The 24,651-nt window shown below is 41.3% G+C and overlaps 2 protein-coding genes across 3 annotated transcripts; both read left to right on the top strand.

Annotated features, from left to right (window-relative positions):
* The first annotated feature begins 240 nt into the window (after positions 1–240).
* Positions 241–8,303, top strand: LOC110489603 (polycomb complex protein BMI-1-A). Of its 2 annotated transcripts, none has more exons than XM_021562339.2 (10): positions 241–777; positions 4,727–4,857; positions 5,171–5,267; positions 5,507–5,562; positions 5,793–5,843; positions 6,166–6,274; positions 6,539–6,584; positions 6,893–6,991; positions 7,247–7,327; positions 7,819–8,303. In XM_021562339.2, exons 2-10 carry the CDS (start codon positions 4,740–4,742, stop codon positions 8,146–8,148), a joined length of 987 nt encoding a protein of 328 aa, XP_021418014.1. In that variant the 5' UTR covers positions 241–777; positions 4,727–4,739; the 3' UTR covers positions 8,149–8,303. The 2 variants fall into 2 exon arrangements, with proteins under 2 accessions (XP_021418014.1, XP_021418013.1); XM_021562338.2 differs by lacking the exon at positions 241–777 and adding an exon at positions 3,594–3,998.
* A 5,699-nt stretch (positions 8,304–14,002) lies between these two features.
* LOC110490912 (sperm-associated antigen 6) lies at positions 14,003–24,449 on the top strand. Its single transcript, XM_036943722.1, has 10 exons — positions 14,003–14,416; positions 14,567–14,733; positions 16,718–16,901; positions 19,866–20,071; positions 21,149–21,322; positions 21,494–21,646; positions 23,110–23,301; positions 23,473–23,589; positions 23,939–24,084; positions 24,263–24,449. Exons 2-10 carry the CDS (start codon positions 14,572–14,574, stop codon positions 24,324–24,326), a joined length of 1,398 nt encoding a protein of 465 aa, XP_036799617.1. The 5' UTR covers positions 14,003–14,416; positions 14,567–14,571; the 3' UTR covers positions 24,327–24,449.
* Positions 24,450–24,651: the final 202 nt, after the last annotated feature.

The raw sequence follows: 24,651 nt of genomic DNA, 5'->3' as shown, positions 1-24,651 counted from the left end.
TACGCTATGGGGTCATCGGTTATGGAATATAAACACCGTAGCTAAAGATTTCCATCGGGTATGGTATTTTGGCAAAGGTATCCAAAGCATTTATGACAAAGACGCATTTTGCCAAGCTCATTCTTTTGGAAATAGACATGGGGGAGGCACAGAATAAAAACGGGAGTTGGAAAAACGCACGCTGGCTATTGTTTAGAAAACATCGGCGCTGTATGTTGTCGCTTTAAGTGCCACTAAAACGTTCAAAGCAAATGACCCAATCAGTCAACATGATGGGCTTTGGATAACCTAGATATTATTTGTGTCATTTTCCAAAGCATCATGAATTGGCGAGCCTTCCGAATACACCGACACAAATTTCCAGGCCACCCTTAAGGAATCATAGCACGTGACCAGAGCGGGGCGGTCGAACTACAAGCCATTTTGGGGACGGTGTCAGTTTCTACGGAGCCACACTGCTGCATTTTTCAAAGAGACGATTTTGGAGGCAAAGTAATCAGGACCGCAAACACACCATTCGGAACGCACAGCCAAAAGTCTGAAATCTTCGACAACGGAGGACACTTTACGCACCTAAAGTGCACAGCAGGAGAAAAATACGAATTTTACGCATCTGAAATGAGCCCGGGGTTGCCTTGCACTCTCCGCAATTGACAGCGTCTGCAGCTCGTTCGTTTCAAGATGGCGGCTGAGCTCGAATTAATTTACTGCTGATCGCCTCCTAACTTTCATTGTCTCTCCGTCTCCAGTCTCGCAGATCGCCAGCCGAGTCTCTAGGTATGTATTATTCGATATATATTCTTACCAACGGACGAATAACGAGTGTGTTTTCGGCGTTTAATTGTGTTTTTCTACGGGTTTAAATGGGGTTCCAGGAGGTGGTGGATGTGGGGCTTTGACGGTGTCTCGCGCACACGGACGTGGAGCTCTGTCCTGGCACTGCTTTTTAAATTTGGTTCCCTTCACGCGTACGTCTTGGTTTTGTGTTCAATAAACCAGCGCACCACATGACGTAGTATTTCATGTAATGATCTGTTATGCGTGTCCACGGAGAGTGTTTCTGTGACATTTGTTAGATTTCCACAAAGTCGGTGATCTCAATCGAACGGGACGGAGATGGGTGAGGTGCTTACGGCAGCACACGGTTCAATGGTTCTCCTGGTTGGTTTGGTTCCATATACTGTCCCCATTTTATAGAAATATGATCCTTTGGATGTTGGGGACAGATCAGTGTGGTTGCATTACGCCCACGTCGCCAATTGTTGTTTTTATTAACTTAACTTCCCCCTTGGTGAACGGGTACTCAGTAGCCTATATCGGTGGAGGGTAAACAATTTCAATTATTAATGAAAATATCGTCACCAACAGTTGTAAAATATGGATTTGAACGTACACACGCAAGCTGAGTGCATAACGATGTTGACGCACATGAATCATGCATGAAACCAATTTTAGGATTTTTCTTACGTTGGCTACAAAAGTCCATTGATTGATTGGGTACAAGGGTCTTGTCAAGTAGCTTACCATCTTGAAATGATCTGTAAAATTCAGATAGGCCTATTTACTATTGAGTTTTACCATCCGTAGCCTCCTTGATGTTGTATTGGTCCTTCATCAGCCAACATGAGTTTAGCGGATGGTTGTTTTTTCCTCTGTTGAAACCAACACTCTGGACGCTTTATGTTAACTCACAGTAGAGCATAACATGTTTTATAAAGTGGGAACGTGCATAACAAATGAACCCTGCAAAGATCAGACATGTCAGACTAAGAACGTTTTACACAGTGCTAGAACATTCTCTTGCTGGATTGGTTTGATACACTATGTGTTTGCATGGATCGATGGCGTCTGCTACGTGTATGCCTTGCTTCGTAATAACATAGTTATGATCAGGTTATCAACCTGCACATGCTGAGTGGGAGATTATCTGTCATGTGGAAAGGTGCTGTTTGGTACTGAATATATATATCCTAACGTTGTTTGACAGTTGACAACCTACCAATAGAGGATTTATGTGGGAGTGAGGTTGTCAACGTCGGCGCTTGTATACTGTTGTTGTGGCTTGATTTATGTTGATACAATGTTTCTGTTTGTGATACTTGTTGAAGTACAACTTTGACGCCCAGGCAAAAAAAATGAGATTTCAAAGTTGACTTATTGATCAATTCTATAAAGTGAGGCCTCGCCTTTCCCATAGCGAAATTAATATCCGAAAATGGTGACGCAAATCCAGCTGCTGATGAATATAGATTAGGGTTCCATCCAAAAAATGTCGAGAATGGTGCAGGATATTATATATAGACCAAAACAGTCAGCACTCGAGGACGCGGAGATAGGTGCTATACTGTATTATCTGTATTCATATTGTATTACCAGAGAAGAAATAGTGTATATTGTGTTTAGATTATACATGGTTGATGCTCCACTTTTCCTTAATTATTTTGGGGGGAGACAAAAACCTGCCTGTCCTACATATCATTTCCCGCCATTAATTTTATACCTAGAGAGAAATCCAGAGTTGCGCCATGCAACACACAGTTCATGCATGACCCAATGTGCTAGAGTACAGTACGCTAGAATGCAATTGGGATCCAATCTTATCAACATTGTTATTGATAATACCGCTGTTTTATGAGTCTCAACTAAAATGTATCTGGAAATACATTTTAGGATACGTTTTCCTCTAGTGCTTTATTGATGTTTTAGAGTTGTGTCCTGGGTAATATATACATGTTGTTCCATAGTGATGCTTGCAGAGGAAGTTACAATAGGCATGTTACTGCGTGGCAGCATTTACTTTACAAAGGCTCTGCTATGACCAGTGCCAGTTGTGCAAACATCAGCTAGTTAATCGATTGATGGCGTAACAGGCTGTTTGCGTTGCACACGATGCGTGACAGCCACTGTGATGGCAATGCGGGATCCTTCACTGCGTTTCATCCAAATATATGTTTTTAATGACAGGAAGAGCTGGGGTATTCCACACCAGTGGAGTCCATATCGGTATTTTTATTCATCAATTTTCTCAATCTATTTGACATAAGTTGCATCCTTATAAAATGACGAGCCCGGTAGTTTTTTTTTCACCATACACGCAGAATCGTTCCAATTTATATAGCGCGAGCGTGCTGTTACGCATGACCAGCAGTGCCCATGTGACTATGTTTCTTGTTTGTTCGTGAGTTTTATTCCTTGTGCCAGGAAGCCAAAAGCTTCTGCCACACAGAATCAGTCCATTTCCCCCATGTTTTGACTGAAGGCTCAGACGGACGCAGACCTATGGTCGTTGGCACCGCAGTTACCATGTTGCAGAAAAAAAGCTAGTAGCTTATTAACGCCCCCCAAAAATGTCTACAAAAATATTGTGGAACTTATTTAAAAAATGTCCCTCCCTCCAGACAGTGTTTACGAAACCTTTTCCTACACTACATTGCTGTTACCTGCTGGCTTTTTGAATATGGCCGTTATATGGCACTTAATTCGTGATCCATGTTGTGTTGGCTGATCAGTGGCGAGGTTTCTCTGGGGCTTCAACTTCATACGGGCAGAGAAAATACTTGGTCAATGTAATCTTAAGGTCGAGCCATGTTGTTATTGCACTGTGCCGCGCGCCCAGGCAGACTGCAGGATGCACACGGAAACGGCACAAGCAACGGAAAATATGTTTATCCAAACTAATGCGTAAGGCATGGGGATACGATTGGCTACCAGGAATTAGGAACCGAATGAAACTTGCGTCGGTGTGGAAATTGTTCCCGGTTGTCGGGAATCGCGCTAATATATTCTAGCGAGGCGTTCTTTACAAAATGGCAGCCATGGTGTGGGGACTGACTGTACTCGCTTCGCGAGGGAAGGACTGATATTTATTTTCATAGCCTATTATTCATCGTCACATTAGCATCAACGCGAGCGGTGATCGGTCTCCGAGCGAAGCAAGTCTCTCGGTATTGGTCACTGGCAAGATGCCAAGTAGTGCAACCTAAGTTGCCATAGAAACGGTAAGAATTTCCATGTGTGGTTACACCTGACACGGAGTGAATTACGGTCTGCCGCATCCTCAAAGGTTAAAGGATTCATTGAAGAATATCGTATTCAATATTGCAACTGGCCTGAATGATGTTGTCCATTATCATCGGGTTCCAATAGGCTAATAGAACGTTAGAACCCCTGTGCTTTGGCTCTTCTATACGGAATCGTTAGAATAGACGAGCTGGTGTAGGTTGGCTACGTGAGTCTGTCTATACAGCATTTCTTCGTGTGTAGGATTAAATGAGATCCGTTTAACGAGGACCGCCGTTCTCCCATATCTATCTATAGAGGAGCGCTGGGATGTACAGTATATATATGAACAATCCCAATGAAAGGATGGATTTATGATAACGCAGTGCCCTCAACAAATCCACACGGATTGACTCCCACCAATTGCTACCTATCAATCAAGCTCTAGGTCAGCGTCTCAAAAACGCCCAACCTCTTCCCAGTTTATTATAGGCTACTATTAGCATAACGTATGGTGTTTTTCTACCAGTAGAACAACAAAACATCCTTCCAAATGGTTTAATGAACGACCGCTTGATCAAGCTGTGAAAGAACTGCAGACCCGATCGATAGGCATTTATTGTTGCCGTCTGTTAAAAAAAAAAAAGTATCCTCAATTTATAAAATGTTTATTATAGATATAGGATACCCGTTCCTGTTAGATTGTGACTCTTCCTCTCCCTCGCAGGTCTCTTCCTTCCATGACGATGCATCGAACGACCAGAATTAAGATAACTGAGCTGAACCCCCACCTCATGTGTGTGCTGTGCGGTGGATACTTTATCGATGCCACCACAATTATAGAATGTCTTCATTCATGTGAGTGACACAGGTTGAATACAGACACGGGAATTGGACCAGTCATGAAATGATGGTTGTAAATTCACACTATAGTATTTATATTTCACTCTTACTTTCATCTTCTCATGAATGCATTGGTCAGATTCACTAGATGTAACAAAGTACAAATATAAAAAAATATAAAAAGTGTGTGGCAATGAACAACTCTTCAATCTGAGATCCTAAGTGTCAGTTGCATTATTCATACCATATTTGAACTGTAGTGTGTTAGTGTAACAGAGTGTTATCCACTGATAAATGAATCCATCCGTTTTTTAAACTTGTGTTTCAGTCTGCAAGATGTGCATTGTACGCTATCTGGAGACCAGCAAGTATTGTCCCATCTGTGATGTGCCAGTACACAAAACCAAACCTCTGCTCAATATAAGGTAATGCATCACTTTGTTTCCTGGGAAAAACATTTTTATATTTAGCCGTACATTGTTTTGTCACATTTCTGCTGTTTGTTGCTATTATCCACCCAATGCAGTTAGATGTCATCAAAAGGATTGGTCTATTTCCATTAACTTTGGTAGGCTACTTTCTCGACATCTTTCAATTTATTAAAACCTCATAGCATGCAATGAGTTCTGGGTCAATATGACTGAGTATGAAAACTCTCTTCAAGGTCTGACAAAACCCTACAAGACATTGTCTACAAGCTGGTCCCTGGTCTCTTCAAAAGTAAGCGAAATCCCTCATATCAGTGATGGCATTGTCTTGTTCTCAGTGATGTCATCTGTATGTCCTGAATGGTTGATTATCCTGTTTAAAATGGGAGCTGCTGTCTCCCGTGGAAAATAGATTGAAAAGCCATCTACAGACACATGCTGAAATGGGTGCTATTTGTTTTGTGTTTTTAATCCCTATTCAAATAAACATTTGTGACATAGTTTTTTTCCCTCTTCTATTAGATGAGATGAAGAGAAGGAGAGACTTTTACGCTGCACACCCTTCTGTAGATGGTGAGTCTATTGGAAAGGTCAGCCAGGGTGCAAGTCCACTGGAGTTGTACCAAGTTAATTAATGTGTGTGTGTATGTATATATATATATATATGTATGTGTTATTCTCATGAAGTAGTTTTATTTCTAACCAAAACGGTTGGATAGGCTGTATTTATTTCCTGCTCCAGTAAGATTGTCTTGATTTTCGCCTCAAACTTCAATATATTATTAGCTGATTGTGACTAGGATTTCTGAGATCTCACTTTCACGGTTTTCAGTTTCGGAGGAAACTCTTGCAACTTGTTGATTTTGTGTGTGTGTGTGTGTGTGTGTGTGTGTAGCAACGACAAGGTCTAATGAGGATCGAGGGGAGGTGGCTGACGAGGACAAGAGAATCATCACAGACGATGAAATCATCAGCCTCTCCATTGAGTTCTTCGACAACAATAAGTACGTCAACAACATGTCTCTTACAGCCAGGCTTTTTGGAAATCATCCGATATACTTGAAAATGTCTAAGTGAATACTTATGGTTATTATAGTTCAGTGTGCTAAACTGATTAGCTCAGTTGTGTTAGTGTGTCTATTATTTAGTGTACATGAACGACTTCCTTTCTAGAATACTTTTTTTTTAAAGTTACATTTCTGACCATGAAGATCTTGAGGTCATTATCAAGATGTTTTCTAACACAAGTGTGACATTGTTTTTCTCAGGGCTAAAAAGACAGGCGTGGCTGAGGACAAACAGTCTAAAGAACAGGTAGGCTGCCTACTGCTGAAGCTCAGGAGCGTTCCTCTGTCAGATAGTTCTGGATAGTTCTGACACTCTGTTGTTGCACAGAGCCTATTGATTGGTTTCTGATATAGAGTTGTTCTTAAATCTGGGCCTTTAAAGAACTTGTCTTCAAATCCAACTGCATGTCTCATGTCTATTTTCTATGATGGAACTGGACATTATTAATACTTTAAAGTAGAAAACAAAATATAGTGTGTGGTGAAGTCTCCCTCAAATCCAATTGTCTTTAGAAACTATCTACATTCTCAGGAAATCTGTGTGTCCTTCTCCAGGTCAATAATAAGAGGTATCTGCAGTGTCCTGCAGCCATGACCATCATGCACCTGAGAAAGTTCCTCCGCAGTAAGATGGACATTCCTTGTACCTATCAGGTAAAGATTTATCAATTTTATTTTTTTATTTGTTTGGCTTTTTAAAATAACACAGCCATATCTCTTGCATCACTTTTTTTGAATTTTTTAAAATGTATTTGTATTTTTATAAATAAGATGAATTTAGAAACATTAGTACAAATCACTGCAAGATGATTTGAAGATATATTATATCGGAGGACAATGGAAGTTGAATAGAAAAAAAATACTACTTAGCCTATTTAATAAAATAATTGTGTAATTTCTACAATATAGGTTGAAGTGATGTATGAAGATGAACCCCTGAAAGATTACTACACATTAATGGACGTAGCCTACATCTACACCTGGAGAAGGGTAAGAAACATAACATTAAAGGGGACATTTATAAAAAACAGTTGAAAAAGGTTTTGACTTTGAGCATAAAGTTATTTACAATTTAACAATGGAAATTGTGAACTCCCAGGCAAGGAAGTTATGCCCCCCACACACACACACACACACACACAGTCCAGTGGGGACATTTATTATTTAAGAGGTGTATTGAATTCAAATTTCAAAAGATTTCTTTGCTGTTTGTATTTAAAGGCTATGTACATGTTTTACCAAGCTGGATGATTTCGTTTTTAGTAAATAATTATGTAGACAAATTTTTATTTCAACATTTTTCTCTGTGATATTTACACGGCCTATAGGTCTACTGTGGAGTGTGGAATGCATGGAAGTTCACTATTCAAAGTTCAAAAGATTTATTTCCCATGAAAGGAAACATTTGAGAATTGCATGATCGCTCTGCAAGCATTAATTTTCGAGCCAGATGAGGTCTAAATATTACAAATGTTTTTCAGAATGGCCCTTTGCCGTTGAAGTACCGCGTCAGACCGAGCTGTAAGAAGCTGAAGATGAGTCATCCGCAGCAGGAGGGCCAGAACAGCACTGGTCGGTCTGCTGAGAGCGACTCTGCCAGCGACAAAGCCTGCAGCCCTGCCGGCGTCCCCTCCACCTCTTCCTTGCCCAGCCCTGGTACCCCGGTGCAGTCCCCACACTTACCCCACATCTCCAAACCCGTCAACGGCGCCTCCGCCTCGGCCCCTGCCCCTACCAGACCATTCCCCTTCGGAAACAAACCGCGGAAGGCCTCGCTGAATGGTTCTTCTTTGTCCTCGGGACTGGCCTGAAAACTGGGCCAACAGCCAATGCCAGACCGCTCTGCTAATATCTTCATGCCAATGTCGTTCCATTGTTGTAGACGCTCTCTTTTTGTTATCGTTGTTATAAATATATGATATATGTTTAATGTAGTGGAGGTGAAGCATTTCTATAGGAACATAGCAGGGTGGGACATTAAAGGAAAAATCTACTCTAACAATATTTGTGTATTTTTTTTCCATTAGTACAGTTGATTCAGTTCAAAAATATTTTGCATGTTTGCAGTCAAGTTTTCAAGATAGGATGTTCAAGAAGCGAATTGTCACTTGCCACATCAACATCATGATGATGTGACATTTTGCTTCTTGAAAATCCTATCTAGAACTTGACTACTGACATGCTAAATAATCTGAGATTGTATTAACAGTGGAATAGTGATGACAAAAATACAATTTTTTTGTTTTTGTGGATTTTTCCTTTAAGTTAGTAAAAGGGATGTTGGCCACCGTGAAAATGTTAGACTGGTGGTGAATGGCAAATTAAGGTCCCCCAAAAGCTGCATTTTATTCGACAGATGTGACTGAAGATGGCCTTTATATTATTTTCTTTCAAGTTTTTTATTTTTTCAAATCAGAATGTGTGTTGATCCTATTTAAAGTGTGTATTTCGACATGGCGATGAAACCTTGTAGGCTTTACTAATATTGGAAATGGTTGCCTCTACATTGTTCTTTCGAATTGGCTTTTGGAAAGCATTTCACAAAGAAATATGAATCTATACAATGTGTAAACAACTATTGTAGTGTTAGGCCCACGATTTTAGGGGAAAACATACGAAATATCTACGTAAATGTAGCCTGCAATGCTTTTATTAGGCTATACTCAAAATTGGAATCGAATTGCTTATAGCCTCAAACACCCTGAAGCCTTGCAGTCATCAAGCAGTTCAGAAAGTCAACACACACACACATATGTATATAGCGAAATATATGCATATTTAATCAGCGATTGTCAAATACTTTGACCTGAACAGCCCCCCCCCCCCCCCCCCCCCCCCCCCCCCTCCCTTCATTTCATGCTCGATGACAAATGTTTTGATGTCTCCGGTGTTCTTTGTATCTATCGCTCGATTATATGGACAACTATTGTATTGTTACTGTTGCACAGCATAAAAACATCTGAATAAATCATTTTACACTTAAAGACGCTGGGCTGTTTTTATTTTGGGATATCTGGTGGTGTCTGTATGTGCTTCTGTATTCATTTTTAAAATATCTGTCAAGGACCTATTTGGACAAATTTCCCTAGATTTTAGTCTCTTTGAATGTTTTCATTTTGGTTTCATTCATGCATTGTTAAGTTAAATATCCGTTGTTTTGTTGTTCAAATAATACGAATTGGCAGACAAAGCAGACCACCAAGGACATTTTGAAAAGATGGACAGATGTCTCTTACTGGCGCAGCACTGATTTAATTGCATTCAAAAGAGACCACTACTCTCAAATATTCAGGTTTTGTTTGTTTTGAATAGGCCCAGAATATCATTGACTAAGATATTTTCCATCGCATTCATCCATCGCATTCATATGTAGCATAAAAAGGATTATAAAATTAATGGGTGAAAAAAATTGCTGCGAGAAAGTTCCAGGTTTTCAGTGAAGGAAATCTACACATTTATTTAGGTGCATTTGAAACCTAAGTCATCTTTTTTTGTCAATTGCTTGTCGACCATCATGGAATAGAAAATATATTTCAGTATTCGAATTAAAATATGTTCCAATCTTTGTTTGACTTTCATGTAATTTAAAGGTTTGCAATATACGATTTTATGTCGAGGTCATTTTCGTTAGCCGCACGTAGGCTATAAGAACGTGTAATTCATTAGGCTGACACCGGTGTGTCTTTAAACAAGATTAGTCCATCCCCCAAAATAAACACGTTTTTATTAGGTTACATGTAATAAAATAAAAGTATTACATTAAAATATAAATATTAAAGAAGTTCAAATTGGATCGTATTTTGCGGGTGGAAAGTTCGGGAAATAGGGATCAAGAGGACCAAGTCGTAGTCTGAAGCCGAAATCAAACGACTGTCCTATTCAATCACTTTTTTGATGGGTTTATAGTATTAATAAATGCGAGTCGTTAAGTTTTATATGCCCAGATACAATTATCTCATATTGTTACTGAGCTCGGGGATATTCAGGGGTCTGTCCACAGTTTATTCAGTGGTGAGCTGAAGGCCATGCATGGTATTAGGTTTGGGGGCGTTGATGTGCCTCATGTTGACTCGCAGATGCCAGTTCCTTAATCTTACAATTCGAGCGATAGACAACTTTTGGGTGTGTGCAGGTTTTTATTTTGTGTAGCCTGCATTAGGCGACTGGTGAGTTGTTTTATCTAGCCCATACAGTAGGTCTACTGGCGTGACAGGCAAGTGGTCATTAATGATACATGGTGCACCCAACAACCCTTCACTGGAGGGGCCAAGGTTTCTGGTGAGGTTGTTGCTTTAGCCTTTAAAATGTGACATGGTGGTGATGTGTTAGGATGTGTTTTTATTCAAGGCCGTTGGTTTTATGACATGTACATTACATTTGACTAGTAATCTTGGTTGTGGTTGTGGTGACAGATAATGTGGACATTGACAGTTTTTAAAGGTACAATGCAGCTGTTTTTACATCATTATCAAATCATTTCTGGGTAACAATAAGTACATTACTGTGATTGTTTTACATTAAATAGGCCAAAAAAGAAACAACAATTGCTTCTAAGCAAAAAAGCAAATTCTCAAGCAAAACATTTTCTAGGACTGTCTGGGTGGTTTGAGTGAGGGACTTAATTGGAGGAGCCTTATGAAAGGAGATATGTAACCTGAAAACTAGCTGTTATTGGCAGAGATGTTTGAATCTATCTTTGTTTGTCTATTTAAGTGATAATGACGAGGAGCCGGTGTTTGAATGATATATTGGCACAGGTGTTGTTAGACCCGAGACAAGGCCAACATATCCTCCAATCACCTGCTTCGATGGCATTATCACTTTTATACAACATGCTCAAATAATGACTGACATATTTTCATTAACTTTATTCACATGAATTTATTCATACTATTTCTATCCAAGCCGGCTGGTCGTTCGTTCTATTGATTCGGTTGCCAGAGACACGACCCAGTCGTTCAGGCTTTTTGTTCTGTATCTATGGACACAACCCAGTCGTTCAACCTAAATGTTCTATTGCCATACTGGCTGGACACTTTATTGTCCCTTGCTGGCTAGCTAGCCAACTACGGCCAATTTACAGTCACATCAAGCAGTGCAGCCAGAATAACAGCAAAGTAGTCTCATTTGAATTTGTTTAAGTTGTTCTCCAGTGACATTTTTTGGGGGATACATTCATAAGAATGAGCTAATGATGCCCGACTTCACCTGGTATAGAACATGTGCTCTCTCGTCAGAACACTGTTGTTCAGAGGAGCTAGCCAACAACACAGCTAACACAATCACTTCAAACTGAAGCAGCAAAGACGACAAGCTAGCTGCATTTTGTTTCGTTTTACCTGTTTTCTATTGACATGTCCATAAAAGTGTTGATGATTCATGGTTTCGACTGGCTGAGAAAAGCTGCCTGCTTGTCTGTCTCATCCCGACTCCCGACCCCGACACTTTAATTACAATGGGACAGCTGGAGATCGAATTTCAATATTGAAACAATGTTGCAAATGTCAGAGAGACAGACTGCAAGTTTTGTTCCAATCTCCGCTTTTGAAAACCAATTGCTAGTCTAAAAGAAATGGGAGATGATGTCTAGATGCTTTTTACAGTGGAGATCAAGATTATAAATGGTCTGTCTGGGCTGATGAGACACAGAACAGAGTAAATAGGCATTTCAACTTTATTGCTTTAGCGGGTGGAAACTTGTTGAATTAGGCTCCGGCTGGAATGCGGTTTTAACCAATCAGCGTCCAGGACTAGTACAACAATTTATAACGCAGGCCAAAACTCCACCCATGCAAAACGAGCTGAAATGTCAGGCGGTCTTTTCAAAAAGCTCTTACACTAAAAGGATCAGCATTTTCACAATTTCACAGTATTATTCCAACCTCAAAGTGTGAAAATATAAAACACAGAAAAATCCCGTTTTTGACAGCACAGCCACTTTAAGCACTTTTCATAATTTTTCTCTTGGTCATCCACAACGAAAAAAAATAATGTTCTTTGGCCTCAGATATGTTATCCTGAGGTAAATTATACTTCCCTTCGACCAGCGTCTTCCATCAAATATCATTCCATTTCAATCGGACAAATATTTCGATGTAATATAGCCTTTTATACGATGTTTGCAATATGCTTAAATATATAAACCTATTTTATAGATCTACAGGCCTACATATTGAGCTACTGAATGTAATGTATGTTGTTGTAAGTCTAGGCCTAATGACTCAGCTATAGGCATATAGCTATGGTAACTGCAGATTGCCTACTTTGTCAAATAATTAGATACAGACCCTACTTTGAAATTGCCTAAATTGCTACGAGTTAGTTACATCTAATTAGCATCAATGCATTCCATGTAAACACAATTGATCTGTGCAATTTTAAAACAGTGTCTGTGAAGATTGCATAGAAGGGTTTGAGTGCACAATCACAAGATATTTTGCAATTGCCTGCTGCTTTTGTAGTTTTTTGTTTTTATGAATGAATTGATTGATTGCGGGTCTAATTTTCTAGAACCTCTTTCCCATCTCATTCCTTCTCTGATCAATATTTTGGATTTACTGATTTACTCAAAATAAATGTACAGTAATTTAATTCATGCTGAATTTCCCAAGTGGACATAAAATAGGCCCATGTATTAGCCTAATATTGTTAATTTTTACAATCTGCTGAAATATTTCGTCATGAAACGACTTAGCTTTTTCATCTGTTGTTTTTAATTAAAACAATTCAACATGGCCTACATATATCAAATGTTTTTAATTCCTAGTAGAATAAAATACATTTGAACACGTTTCTAATGTATGGTTTCTCTTGTAGCCGAGAGTATAGAATATTGTCTTCATTAATTTGTCTAATAATATGTGAGCAACTTTGGAGGTGTGCACATTGGTCTGACAGGTCTGAAATAATGTAGGGCTTCGCACACCATCAATGTGCTTTAGTGTTCCCCTCATCTTATCTATTATCCATTAAGTTCATTACCATTAGCATAACGCTTCATTTCAGCATAACATATTTTACAATTGTAGCTAGGTCTAATAGGCTTATGTTTGATGTAGGTTGCCGCATAGCCTTTTTCTGTCATCATATAGGCCCATAGGCTACGTGTTTTTTTATTTTCTTTTATAGTCAATCTATCTAAGACTGCGTAAATGTACAGCCATGCAGGCTTATTTGTTCAATGCAGAAATCAGGGCCACAATGTTGCTCTAAGACCTGATAGGCTATCCCAACACGGTGGCAACATTGTTACAAACGTCTTAGTGTAACCATTCGAATCTTCAAAGTATCGTTCTAATTATGCTGTGATTAGCTTTTTTATCTGCATAAAAGTGTGATCGCATGTGAGCTATCACTATGTTGCATCTTTCAACATATAGAATGAAAGAAGTCTTCTTGTCTCACTTGGCAATATATTTTTGCGGGAGCGACACCAGTACTGTCATCACTAGCATCTATAGAGTCATTGTTCTATACCCACGAAGTCATAAACCTCTCCCATTTCAACAATTTATCTTCTTAAAAATGTGATTTTAAACCTAACTCTATCATTAACCCTAACCTTAACCATACGGCTAACTCATTTTTGAGCAGCACGAGCGATGAGAAAGCCCTGTTAATGCTTCCGGTTTGTCGCTACGGCAACGGTTACACGCTAACCAGAACTTGAGGCTGTAAGAGCGAGGCAGATGCTGCACCGTACTGTTTACAGCTGCTGTTTTAGGCAAAACTAACAAGCAACAATATAGTAGTTGCAGTTACATATTCATAAGAAAAGTGGAGTTTAATTTTTTCAATTAAATTTGTAATCATGAGTCAACGACAGGTTTTACAAGGTACGATCATTTGTAGTTGCAATTTTTCAAGACTGTTTTCAAAGCTGTTTTGAATGAACCTCAAGAGTAAAGATAGTGCCTGCAAAACGTAGCTAAGGAACAGTTTACATTTTTTAACACTAATGGATCGTTAATTTTTGCCTTTTAGTGTTTGAGCAGTATCAGAAATCAAGGACACAGTTTGTGCAGACTATTGCTGAGCTTGCGACAAGACCGCAAAACATTGAAACTTTACAAAATGCTGGTAAATTGGGACTTGGGTACCCATTTCTGTATAGATGTATTTTTTCAAACCAATATTCTATTTTAGCTGACTTTCATTTATGTGCTGATCACAGTTCTATCGATAACTTATAACAAGACAGAATTCCTTTCCTACACGTCCCCCCTCTAGGTGTGATGTCCCTGCTGAGGCCTTTACTGCTAGATGTGGTTCCTACCATCCAGCAGACAGCTGCTCTGGCTCTGGGAAGACTGGCCAGCTACAATGAAGATCTGGCAGAGGCCGTCGTCAAGGGAGACATCCTCCCACAACTCATCTACTCCCTGGCCGAGCAGAACGTATGTCTGTGTGTGTCTGTGTGTGTGTGTGTGTGTGTGTGTACACCAACCGTCGTCAAGGGAGACATCCTCCCACAGCTCGTCTACTCTCTGGCTGAGCAGAACGTATGTCTGTGTATGTCTGTGAGTGTGAAAGTGTGTGTGTGTGTGTGTGTGTGTGTGTATACACCAACATACACTCCCTCATTCACCCTGCTGAATGGTGTCCCTGACCCTGAGAGTGTGTTGGCATTGTACCCTGGGCAGGGGGCCACTCCAAAGGCTAAAGCACCCTTCACACCACATCAGGGCCTCTCTCTCTCAATCTGCCTTCTCACAGGGGTCTGCATGCATAGTTAATGCTCTGAATGTAAACTCTCGCTTAAAGATTCAATATGTTGAAATCGCTCCGCCATTTTCTGATTGGTAAAATTCCAATAGTTCGCCTAATTTCAGTTTATGTGACAAAACAAGCAATGTCTACAGAGAATCACTGTACCATCTAAACTCGCTGAGAAATATATTTTCAACAACCAAAAGTATTGTATTTTCAGCTGTTTGAAGCTGGAGTGTGAAAGCAGAACTTAAAGCTGCAATCTGTAACTTTTCGGCCGTCCCGACCAAATTCACATATAAGTATGAGTTATAGATCTGTCATTGTTATTGAAAGAAAGTCTAAGAAGTGGTAGATAGGTTCTATGTGCCCTATTTCTATGCATCCAGTTCTTATGTTTAGTTTTTGCATCTTTTACCTTTGGTTTGGTACACCAGCTTCAAACAGCTGAAAATACAATGTTTTGGGTTATGGAAAATATGTTTCAATGCGGTTTATATGGTACAATGATTCTCAACACTTTACTTGCTAATTTTGTCACATCATCTGAAATTAGGCAAACTATTAGAATTTTAGCAACCAGGAAATGCCACAGTGATTTCTGCATAGTGCATCTCTAAGAACAAGAAGCATAGAAATAGTGCACATAGAGAAGCTCTATCGCTTCTTAGACCTGCTTTCAATGCGTGACAAATGTACAACTCACATTTCTATGTGAATTTAGACAGTTCACCCAAAAAGTTACATTTTGCAGCTTTAAAGAGCATCTGCTAAATGTGTATTAAATGTTTTCTCCTTCCATCTGCTAAATGTGCATTAAATGTTTTCTCAGTCCATCTGCTAAATGTGTATTAAATGTTTTCTCCTTCCATCTGCTAAATGTGTATTAAATGTTTTCTCCTTCCATCTGCTAAATGTGTATTAAATGTTTTCTCCTTCCATCTGCTAAATGTGTATTAAATGTTTTCTCCTTCCATCTGCTAAATGTGTATTAAATGTTTTCTCCTACCATCTGTGTGTATGTGTATTAAATGTTTTCTCCTTCCATCTGCTAAATGTGTATTAAATGTTTTCTCCTTCCATCTGTTAAATGTGTATTAAATGTTTTCTCCTACCATCTGTGTGTGTGTGTGTGTATTAAATGTTTTCTCCTACCATCTGCTAAATGTGTATTAAATGTTTTCTCCTACCATCTGCTAAATGTGTATTAAATGTTTTCTCCATCCATCTGCTAAATGTGTATTAAATGTTTTCTACTTCCATCTGCGTGTGTGTGTATTTAATGTTTTCTCCTTCCATCTGCATGTGTGTGTATTAAATGTTTTCTCCCTCCATCTGCTAAATGTGTATTAAATGTTTTCTCCTTCCATCTGCTAAATGTGTATTAAATGTTTTCTCAGTCCATCTGCTAAATGTGTATTAAATGTTTTCTACATCCATCTGCGTGTGTGTGTATTAAATGTTTTCTTATTCCATCTGCATGTGTGTGTATTAAATGTTTTCTCCTTCCATCTGCATGTGTGTGTATTAAATGTTTTCTCCTTCCATCTGCTAAATGTGTATTAAATGTTTTCTCCTTCCATCTGCTAAATGTGTATTAAATGTTTTCTCCTTCCATCTGCTAAATGTGTATTAAATGTTTTCTCCTTCTATCTGCGTGTGTGTGTGTAGCGGTTCTATAAGAAGGCAGCAGCATTTGTCCTGCGTGCAGTGGCCAAACACAGCCCTGCTTTGGCCCAGGCCGTGGTGGACTGTGGGGCGCTGGACGCTCTGGTCATCTCTCTGGAGGAGTTTGACCCTGACGTCAAGGAGGCTGCCGCCTGGGCTCTGGGGTACATCGCACGCCACAATGCAAGTAAGGACATAGTATACACAGACCAGGGGTTGGAACCGATTCTGGGAACAGAACCAAGAAATGGAAAATAACAACATTTTTCAAGGAACAGAAACGGAACTGAGAATGAAAGTGATCCATACTGTTCCAGAACAAAACCATTAGTTTAAACGCATGGGAATCAGTTAATAACATTATTTTAAGTTCTAGGCCTTTTTCTCTAGTCCCTCAGAAACAATGCAACAAAGTACTGATGCAAAGCCTTCACTCTGTCACTCAGAAACGTTTTCCAGTGTCTGCCTGCCAGCTGAACATCTTTACCAGTGTGTGTGCATGTTTAGGCTACCTGCCCCTCCCCCTTCAAACCACAAGCTACTGTAGCCCCTCCCCCCTTCAAAGCATATGTCACTGTACTGACGTTACCATAGGCTACTGTACTGACGTTACCATAGGCTAATGTACTGACGTTACCATAGGTTACTGTACTGACGTTACCATAGGTTACTGTACTGACGTTACCATAGGCTAATGTACTGACGTTACCATAGGTTACTGTACTGACGTTACCATAGGTTACTGTACTGACGTTACCATAGGTTACTGTACTGACGTTACCATAGGCTACTGTACTGACGTTACCATAGGTTACTGTACTGACGTTACCATAGGTTACTGTACTGACGTTACCATAGGTTACTGTACTGACGTTACCATAGGCTACTGTACTGACGTTACCATAGTCTACTGTACTGATGTTACCATAGGCTACTGTACTGATGTTACCATAGGTTACTGTACTGATGTTACCATAGGTTACTGTACTGATGTTACCATAGGTTACTGTACTGATGTTACCATAGGCTACTGTATTAATGTTACCATAGGCTACTGTACTGACGTTACCATAGGCTAATGTACTGGCGTTACCATAGGCTACTGTACTGATGTTACCATAGGCTACTGTACTGACGTTACCATAGGCTACTGTACTGATGTTACCATAGGCTACTGTACTGATGTTACCATAGGCTACTGTACTGATGTTACCATAGGCTACTGTACTGATGTTACCATAGGTTACTGTACTGATGTTACCATAGGTTACTGTACTGATGTTACCATAGGTTACTGTACTGAGGTTACCATAGGCTACTGTACTGATGTTACCATAGGCTACTGTACTGATGTTACCATAGGTTACTGTACTGATGTTACCATAGGCTACTGTACTGATGTTACCATAGGCTACTGTACTGATGTTACCATAGGCTACTGTACTGATGTTACCATAGGCTACTGTACTGATGTTACCATAGGTTACTGTACTGATGTTACCATAGGCTACTGTACTGATGTTACCATAGGTTACTGTACTGATGTTACCATAGGCTAATGTACTGATGTTACCATAGGCTAATGTACTGATGTTACCATAGGTTACTGTACTGATGTTACCATAGGCTACTGTACTGATGTTACCACAGGTTACTGTACTGATGGTACCATAGGCTAATGTACTGACGTTACCATAGGCTAATGTACTGATGTTACCATAGGTTACTGTACTGATGTTACCATAGGCTACTGTACTGATGTTACCATAGGTTACTGTACTGATGTTACCATAGGCTACTGTACTGATGTTACCATAGGCTACTGTACTGATGTTACCATAGGCTACTGTACTGATGTTACCATAGGTTACTGTACTGATGTTACCATAGGTTACTGTACTGATGTTACCATAGGTTACTGTACTGATGTTACCATAGGCTACTGTACTGACGTTACCATAGGCTACTGTACTGATGTTACCATAGGCTACTGTACTGATGTTACCATAGGCTACTGTACTGACGTTACCATAGGTTACTGTACTGATGTTACCATAGGCTACTGTACTGATGTTACCATAGGCTACTGTACTGACGTTACCATAGGCTACTGTACTGATGTTACCATAGGCTACTGTACTGACGTTACCATAGGCTACTGTACTGACGTTACCATAGGCTACTGTACTGGCGTTACAATCGTGATTCTGAAGATCGGGAGAGAGATTTTTATTCGCTAGAGAGAAATGGATTAACTTTTCATTGCCAGTTAATATACTATAGGCTTTGTTATCACATTTAATGTTGGATTTATTAACTACAAAAAGGTAAGACTTGTTAATTCTGGTGCCGCTCTGCAAACACAGGCTTGTTATCTAGCTAGCTAAAGCTTGTTAGCTACTGTAGCTAGCTCAAAGGACATTCAAAGTTCCTTCATAGAAGCCGCTCCTCCATAGGTATAATTCTGTGGACCTAATTCAGATAATACATGTCATAACAAGATGTCCAGCACTTCAATCCTCCTCCTCAACCCTCTCTTGCTCTCTCCCCACCCACAAAATGTCAGTCGCATCAACCCTCTCTTGCTCTCTCCCCACCCACAAAATGTCAGTCGCATCAACCCTCTCTTGCTCTCTCCCCACCCACAAAATGTCAGTCGCATCAACCCTCTCTTGCTCTCTCCCCACCCACAAAATGTCAGTCGCATCAACCCTCTCTTGCTCTCTCCCCACCCACAAAATGTCAGTCGCATCAACCCTCTCTTGCTCTCTCCCCACCCACAAAATGTCAGTCGCATCTTGCGCCATAGGCTACACTCGTCTTTCCGTCGCCCATGTAAACAACTAGCTTACCTGCTCTATCTGCACTGATTGGTGAAGTCATTGAGTGAGCTAAACATTTTTATTTCTGATTTTACAGGTTAAAAAAGGAACAGAAAGGAACAATATAAACCAATACTTTTTTCGGGTTCGACCCAATATAGAACTTTATTTTGCTGGTCGGAACAGTTGAACGGAACAAAAAAAATGTTGGTTCTGTTCAGAACGAAACGATTAGAAAATCCTGACACACACATACACACAAGTAACTTGCGTACGGACACACACACACCACACACACACACTAACACCCCTCTCTTCTCTGTATGTAGACCTGTCTCAGGCGGTAGTGGATGCGGGGGCCGTTCCTCTGCTGGTGCTGTGTATCCAGGAACCAGAGGTGGCCCTGAAACGCATCGCTGCCTCGGCCCTCAGCGACATCGCCAAGCACTCCCCTGAGCTAGCTCAGACTGTGGTCGACACCGGCGCCATCGCACACCTGGCCCAGATGATTCTCAACCCCGACGCCAAGCTGAAGGTGAGGCGGCAGGAACGCTGAGACAAAATAAGGCTTCCTTAAGTGTGACAGGTTGACACAGTCATTATGTTGTCAATGTGAACAGACATAGATGAGGTTAGAATATACATTACAGTCCACTCTTAAATCCTGTATGCCACTTTTGTTCTTTCCTCCATCCCTTTCTTCACTTCTCTCCTTCTCCCCTGTCTTTTGCTCTCTTCTCTCCCCCCTCCCTCTCTCTCCTTCTCCCCTGTCTTTTTCTCTCTTCTCTCCCCCCTCCCTCTCTCTCCTTCTCCCCTGTCTTTTTCTCTCTTCTCTCCCCCCTCCCTCTCTCTCCTTCTCCCCTGTCTTTTTCTCTCTTCTCTCCCCCCTCCCCCTCTCTCCTTCTCCCCTGTCTTTTTCTCTCTTCTCTCCCCCCTCCCCCTCTCTCCTTCTCCCCTGTCTTTTTCTCTCTTCTCTCCCCCCTCCCCCTCTCTCCTTCTCCCCTGTCTTTTTCTCTCTTCTCTCCCCCTCCCCCTCTCTCCTTCTCCCCTGTCTTTTTCTCTCTTCTCTCCCCCCTCCCTCTCTCTCCTTCTCCCCTGTCTTTTTCTCTCTTCTCTCCCCCCTCCCCCTCTCTCCTTCTCCCCTCTTTTTCTCTCTTCTCTCCCCCCTCCCCCTCTCTCCTTCTCCCCTGTCTTTTTCTCTCTTCTCTCCCCCCTCCCCCTCTCTCCTTCTCCCCTGTCTTTTTCTCTCTTCTCTCCCCCTCCCTCTCTCTCCTTCTCCCCTGTCTTTTTCTCTCTTCTCTCCCCCCTCCCCCTCTCTCCTTCTCCCCTGTCTTTTTCTCTCTTCTCTCCCCCCTCCCTCTCTCTCCTTCTCCCCTGTCTTTTTCTCTCTTCTCTCCCCCCTCCCTCTCTCTCCTTCTCCCCTGTCTTTTTCTCTCTTCTCTCCCCCCTCCCTCTCTCTCCTTCTCCCCTGTCTTTTTCTCTCTTCTCTCCCCCCTCCCTCTCTCTCCTTCTCCCCTGTCTTTTTCTCTCTTCTCTCCCCCCTCCCTCTCTCTCCTTCTCCCCTGTCTTTTTCTCTCTTCTCTCCCCCCTCCCTCTCTCTCCTTCCATTCAGAGGCAGGTGTTCTCTGCGCTGAGTCAGATCAGTAAGCACTCAGTGGACCTGGCTGAGATGGTGGTGGAGGCAGAGATCTTCCCTGCTGTCCTGGCCTGCCTCCGAGACCCCAACGAGTATGTCAGGAAGAACGTCACCACGCTGATGAGAGAGATCACCAAACATACACCTGAGGTACACCCACACACACCAAACATCAGAGGTACACAGACACTACACACACCAGACATCAGAACACACACTCATTGACACCAAACACACACTAGGGGTACCAAACTCCCTAACACACTACCAAATTCTCACATGTGCCCCTACCCTCGCCCGAATGTGTGTGTACGTGTACAGCTGTCTCAGATGATCGTGAACACGGGTGGTGTGGCGGCGGTGATTGACTACCTGGGTGATAGCCATGGTAACGTGCGGTTGCCAGGGATCATGATGCTTGGATACGTGGCTGCTCACTCTGAAAACCTTGCCATGGCCGTCATCGTCTCTAAGGTATGTGTGTGTCAGAATTTCAGAATTTAATTCAATTGAAACAATGAATTTGAATTTAATTTGAATTGGCCACACCCCACAGAAAGCAGAAATGGAATCGAATTTGACTTGAAAAAAGTGTATCATTTAATAAAAGCAATTCAACTGAGATGTGAAACATGAAAGTCTTTTTCATTTGACAAATATTTAATCAAAAGGATATTCATTAACGCAAAGAATACATATATATACTTTCACATATTAGTTTGATTATAACTCAAAGATGTCAAACAGTGTTTATCTTTGTCATGTTAGATTGGGGACTCCCTAAAAACACGCCACTTCGATACACCTATGACTGGAAGTGACTTTTTGTAGCAGGTTAGGAGAGCATTTTCGCTAACCTTAACTCTTTTCCTAACCTTAACCTAATTCCACTAACCTGCTACGTTAATTCTCCTAACCTGCTAAGAAAAAGGCACTTCCGGGCATAGCTGTATCGAAGTTGCGTGTTTTAGGGAATCTTGTTAGATTGTTCCTTTCCATACTGCAGTGTTTGATCTAATGCATTCTGGGTAGAAGAAAAAAAATATGATGATGTTTATAAATTATGGGAATGATGAATTATTATAGACAACCCACAACATGATCTTAGCATATTTAAAGACCCCTGTAATTATTTTAAATAGTTTTAGGAGAACTAGCTTTAAAAACGAAATGTTTCAACCTCAGGCTACATGGTAGTTGTGATCATACATGATAAACAAAATAAACATTACTATTGTGATGTGCAGAATAAATAAGCCATTTGAATTGCTTCCGGGGGTGTGTGGCCAATCACAACTCAATTCAGATATGACCCCAATCCTGGTGTGTGGCCAATCACAACTCAATTCAGATATGACCCCAATCCTGGTGTGTGGCCAATCACAACTCAATTCAGATATGACCCCAATCCTGGTGTGTGGCCAATCACAACTCAATTCAGATATGACCCCAATCCTGGTGTGTGGCCAATTCACAACTCAATTCAGATATGACCCCAATCCTGGTGTGTGGCCAATTCACAACTCAATTCAGATATGACCCCAATCCTGGTGTGTGGCCAATTCACAACTCAATTCAGATATGACCCCAATCCTGGTGTGTGGCCAATTCACAACTCAATTCAGATATGACCCCAATCCTGGTGTGTGGCCAATTCACAACTCAATTCAGATATGACCCCAATCCTGGTGTGTGGCCAATTCACAACTCAATTCAGATATGACCCCAATCCTGGTGTGTGGCCAATTCACAACTCAATTCAGATATGACCCCAATCCTGGTGTGTGGCCAATTCAAATTAATTTCAGATATGACCTCAATCCTGGTGTGTGCACTGTGCATCGCCTGCAAGCTCTGTGCTCTCTCTTCCTCCCTCTCTCTCCTTCATAACCTCTCTCCTGTCCTCCCTGCTTGTTGTTGCTCCTCCGGCCCTGTAGGGGGTGCCCCAGCTGGCCATCTGTCTGTCTGAGGAGCCAGAGGAACATATCAAGGCAGCAACAGCGTGGGCGTTTGGCCAGATCGGCCGCCACACCCCGGAGCACGCCAGGGCCGTTGCCACGGCTAACGTCCTGCCCAGCCTGCTGGCTCTCTACATGGACACAGACAGCTCCGAGGACCTGCAGGTCAAGGTAGGGTCATAGGTCAATGTTGTCACAGGTTACCAGAAGCTTGTGTAGTAGACACAGGGTGCTACTGAAGCTCTACACTGAACATTTCTGAGGGTCATAAGAGCAACAAAGAATAAACAGACCATAACGTATCCTGTATCATCCTGAGTCCTGACCCCCCCCTCCACCCAGGCTAAGAAGGCTCTTAAGAGCATCCTACCAAAGTGCAACTACCTGCCTGCTCTGGAGCCCCTGCTCTACGAAGCTCCCAGCAACATCCTCAAACACGTCATCTGTCAGTTCAGCAAGGTGGGGGCGTGTTTATCAACTTTCATTTACATAAGCCTCTTCACACTACTAGGTATTGCAGAATGGACCCACACGGGCCCCACACTGCCTAATAGTGTTTTAGTTCTAAAAATCAGACTGTGTAAATCCAGTCTCTGACTATTTTGAACCATGTTTGAGATATTATATTTTCATTAGTTCATTTTAAAAGTGCAATTAAATCCAAGATTAGGCTTGATCTCTGTTTGGAAAACCTAACCCGAAGGTTTGATTCAGACAGTACAGGAGGTTCAGACAGTCCAGAAAGTCCAATGCTTTGTAATCCCTTTACCCCCCCACCCACCACCACCACCACCCTCCCCCTCTCCAGGTGCTGCCCCATGACAGCAAGGCTCGTCGTCTGTTTGTGACCAGTGGAGGCTTGAAGAAGGTTCAGGAGATTAAGGCTGATCCTGGATCTGCCCTGCAGGAGTACATCAACACTATCAACAGCTGTTACCCTGAGGAAATAGTCAGGTACACACACACACACACACACACACACACACACACACACACACACACACACACACACACACACACGCCATGTAATTGACTAATTTACTGGCTATAACATCAGTTGAATCTAGTGTGTTTCTACTAGCAGACATTCTCTCAGCCCCAAGTGAACCTTTGTTATGTTCTCCTGCTGTAGATACTACTCCCCCGGCTACTCAGAGGCTCTGCTGGAGCGGGTAGAGAAGTACCAGCCTGTCTGAGGGTCTGGGGCTCACATCCCCTCCTTACTGACACTGAATGTGATACTATCGTTTTACTGTTTCACCCTCATCCATGAATATGAGGACAGAAGACTATATAAAACATGATTTTATTATTGCACTGATTCTGTTGTCTGTCTTTGTATGTGCATTATCATAGCTGAGTTGGCCTATGTGAGCATTTGAAGAGGAATGACAAACTTCCTCATTAATTTGCTGAACAAGTAATTTACTAGTACTTTTGAAACATTGTATATGCATCTAGTTTTGTGTTATTTTACATCTTTTTAACTTCTTATGGAGGAGTGTTCCTGTGGTGGGATTA

The sequence above is a fragment of the Oncorhynchus mykiss genome, chromosome 15, assembly GCF_013265735.2.
Source record: "Oncorhynchus mykiss isolate Arlee chromosome 15, USDA_OmykA_1.1, whole genome shotgun sequence".
Lineage (NCBI taxonomy): Eukaryota > Metazoa > Chordata > Actinopteri > Salmoniformes > Salmonidae > Oncorhynchus > Oncorhynchus mykiss.
Note: the sequence above shows the minus strand (reverse complement) of the source record. Positions and strands in the feature narration are given on the sequence as shown.